Below are 3,954 nucleotides of genomic sequence, written 5' to 3'. Positions count from 1 at the left end.
TTCAGGTGACGGTGGATGGCAGGGTCATCAGTCTGAACCTGTGGGACACGGCGGGTCAGGAGGAGTACGACCGTCTGAGGACGCTGTCCTACCCGCAGACCAACGTCTTCGTCATCTGCTTCTCCATCTCAAGCCCTGCCTCCTACGAGAACGTCAAACACAAGTGGCACCCAGAGGTCAGAGGTCACAGATTAACTCTTTAGGCCTCAAAGAAACGAGTCGAGACAACTTTCTGTTTGAGTTTTGAAGCTGGAGCTCTTACAAGCCACTGGCTGTCAGTAACTTGTGGATTCAGGTGGTTTCTGTAGAACCTCTGACAGGTAGTGAAGGTTCTGACATCGTCTCAGGCTCCTGACCACCTGTCCTCTGATGTATCGGTCACTTGTCTCTTGGTCCACCGTCCAACAACTTGGACTGTCCCTTCGATGTGGGCCGTCCTGCTGCTTAAATCAGACTCTAGAGTAGCCTGTGTCCTGAAGCGTGACATCCCGGTGTCCAGCTTGGAGCTCAAACAACCATATGTACCAACTCTATGCTAAATGTATCTGTACACTGTCCGTTCTGTCCATCTTAGCTTCGGTACGAACGCTATAGGAACCATAAGTCATCCAACAGATCGGTCTGCTTTGTGTCTGAAGAACACAGTCAGAGGCAAAGGAGACATTTTAGAAGCTTCTGCTTCAACAGTTTCAAAAGTGCAGATGCTGGAACAGCGTTCAGTTTGCTCAGCCAGAGTATGTACCAATCAAATCTCCTGACGGCACCCGAGAGTCTTCATTGAGCCAAGACTGCTCGGACGCTGAAGCTGGAACTAAAGAAGACTGATATGACTTATATGGTTCTAAGAGGTACAGAGGGCCACAGTACCAGCAGTGGGAAACAAAGGTGATCAACATGAAATGGTATAAGGACTGCAGTGGTCTGAAAGCACTAACTCTGGTTTCTCAGAGGGTATTTGAAGACCCTTAAACAAGGACATTTATGACAAACACCTAAGACTAACCCAGGATATACAAGGTTTCTTTAATGAACATCTAGATGAATGCAAACGCAGCTGATTGGACTTGTTTCGTCCCCAGGTGACCCACCACTGTCCCAGCGTTCCCATCCTCCTGATCGGCACAAAGAGCGACCTCCGGAACGACAGCGAGATTCAGAAGAAGCTGAAGGAGCAGAACCAGGCGCCCATCACCCAGCAGCAGGGCCTCAGCCTGGCCCGTCAGATCCAGGCCGTCCGCTACATGGAGTGTTCGGCCCTCAACCAGGACGGCATCAAGGAAGTGTTCGCCGAGGCCGTGAGGGCCTACCTCAACCCTCAGCCCACCGTCACCAAGAAGCCCTGTGTCCTGCTCTAAGACCCACACCGGACCGAGCTCCTCCGCCAGAGAGACTGCTCAACAATAAAATGATATTTAAGATTTTAAAATGTGGTTAGTTTTTATCTTTAAGACAAGCTGGAAGATTAGCACCATGTTTCTTAGAACGCCTGATGCAAAAACGGAACAACTGTGTGTAATTCTGCTCAGAACTTTAACAGAACCGGACTTTTCTCAGGTGTCTGCATGTCTCGTGACAGTGGGCTGGTTTCTGACAGGAGACACTCCGGATCTTTAGATTTTACAGAAATGTTTGAGTTTCCTCTCAGAGAAACATCCAGTCACAAACAGGAAGTTTGTTTCTCAGCTTAGAGCTCCTTAAAAGTCAGTTTTTGTCCTTGTTGGAGTCTCATGTTGATGTCTCCTTGTGGAGTCTCATGTTGATGTCTCCTTGTTGGAGTCTCATGTTGATGTCTCCTTGTTGGGTCTCATGTTGATGTCTCCTTGTTAGAGTCTCATGTTGATGTCTCCTTGTCCTGATCTCATGAGCAGAAAGGAGGAAGTTGGTTTTATGTTATCGACACTGAGAATTCAGCTGAACTGTTTACTCAAACATTAATGTTAGAAACGCTTCTGATGCTCAAACAACAACAATAATAATAATTCATTTCATTTAAGGGCAGTTCTGTTCTGTCAGGAAAAAAAAAAGTTTTCTGATTATGGTCCTGTTGATCCACTTTTAGAAAACTGAACATATTCAACACATTTTATGGTTTTTAAAGAAGAGCGTCTTCAATCAAATTTAGAAAATGAGATTTTGGTGTGAAATCATGAATCTAAACCAAAAATTTGTGAAACCAAAGTTTCTTTTTTGAGAAAAATTCAGGTTAAAGTTTTGGTAAAAAGATGCTAACATGTAATTAAAACTTTCTTTATTTCCAACATTTGAACTACAGAATGTGTTGAAATAATACAAATAATGTTCCCTTTGCTTTAAAACTTTACAAAACATTTTGTTTTTTAGTCCCGGTGCTAACAAGGCTAATAATCTGAAACATGTTTGCTAATTTGTTTTGATCAATAAATCCCATCTTCTGTTAAACTTTACTGAAAATAAATACTGGTGACCTGTTTTACCTGATCTTATTTAAATATTAAAATATATTAAAAACATGTTTTACAGCAAAACTGCTGCTGTGTATTTCACTGTCTTTGGAGCTAACCGCTAACATTAGCTCGCTAACACACATGGACGGACGGACGGACGGATGGATGACCTGACGACCTGTCCATGTGTCTATGTGTCCCTGTGATGGACCGGAGACCTATCCATGTGTCCCCGTCTCTCCCACAGTGACAGCTGGAGACACCAGTTCCTTGTGTCCCAGAGAAGACAAGCAGGTCCAGCAGGTGGACGGATCCTGGATCATTAATGTCTCATCCTGGACTAACTTTGCTCCAGCAAAATGTTTTCTGTTGAACTTTAAACAGCAGAGCTGATGCTGAAGGATGGGCGGAGCTTGGAGCAACCAATCACAGAGGACGACCTAATGAGAGGCGGGGCCAACCTGCTGAAGTTAGAACTCTAATAATAGAATTAATTTATTAAAGTGTGAGAAACGCATTTCTTACTGACCCCATTTATAAAAACCCTGACTACTGATGGCAGGTCAACAACAAAATAAAGAAAAAGGACTGAACGGCTGTAGTAGCGCCCTCTGCTGCTCAGATCACCTCTGAGGACGTTTCCTTTGTCCCCTCATCCGAAGAAACACTGACAGCTGTTTGAGTTTATCAGGGTTAAAACCAGAATTGTGTCTTCTTGCTGTTCTGGTTCTGATGTGTTTGGGAGAAATAAATAAGCTGCACACAAACAACTTCCTCAAACCATGAAAGAATCCTTTATGAGGGACTCAAAGTCCAGAGGAACCCGTCGGGCCGAGGACCAGAACCGTCACAAACACAGAAACACAATGAGCCACGGTCACATCCTCACACACATGGAGCTGGTTCTGGTGACCCGACGGGTCTCTGACGGGTCTCTGCTGTTTCAGGATGTCCTCTTCCTCCTCCTGCCGGGCCTCACCAACCGTCCAGTTGGTGTGGTAGTAGCTGAGAGTCCCCCCAGCAGACTGAAGAGCAGCTGAAGGTAAACGAGCTCTGACGACCCGATAAAGGTAATTATACGGACTGCAGACGGCCCGGGTACCAGCAGTTTGGAAACAAACAACCTCTCAGGGGACGAGGAAGCCTGGAGGCACCTGTTATGACCCTGATGGATCAGTGAGACAGGAAGACACTGCCAAGGAATGAAATGTCCCCCGGTGTCTCCGGTTATCAGTCCGTCTGATTTCATGTCCCCAGAGGCAGCAGTGACCTTAGATCAGCAGGGGGCGCTGCTGCTCAGAAACAGGCCTCAGCGCCCCCTGCTGCACGGGCGCCTCATCTCACATCTCACCTTCAACTCATTCAGATTTTACTTTACTGCCACTGAAACATCGGAGGGAACGTTTATTCAAGAACTTTGGACCGGATTTAGAGCTCCATCAGGACCGGGTTTAGAGCTCCAACAGGACCGGGTTTAGAGCTCCAACAGGACCGGGTTTAGAGCTCCAACAGGACCGGGTTTAGAGCTCCA

The 3,954-nt window shown here is 46.2% G+C and overlaps 1 protein-coding gene across 2 annotated transcripts; it reads left to right on the top strand.

Annotated features, from left to right (window-relative positions):
- Positions 1–5: 5 nt before the first annotated feature.
- On the top strand, positions 6–2,504 carry LOC108229538 (rho-related GTP-binding protein RhoG; the record flags this gene model as incomplete). Of its 2 annotated transcripts, XM_037974525.1 has the most annotated exon segments (3): positions 6–176; positions 1,080–1,356; positions 1,626–2,504. In XM_037974525.1, coding segments are annotated over 2 exon segments (447 nt in total), but the record flags the coding sequence as incomplete, so codon positions are not given.
- Positions 2,505–3,954: the final 1,450 nt, after the last annotated feature.

The sequence above is a fragment of the Kryptolebias marmoratus genome, unplaced genomic scaffold (genome assembly GCF_001649575.2).
Source record: "Kryptolebias marmoratus isolate JLee-2015 unplaced genomic scaffold, ASM164957v2 Scaffold197, whole genome shotgun sequence".
NCBI classification, from domain to species: domain Eukaryota; kingdom Metazoa; phylum Chordata; class Actinopteri; order Cyprinodontiformes; family Rivulidae; genus Kryptolebias; species Kryptolebias marmoratus.
The sequence above is the reverse complement of the archived record's forward strand: the minus strand, read 5'-3'. Positions and strand labels throughout refer to the sequence as shown.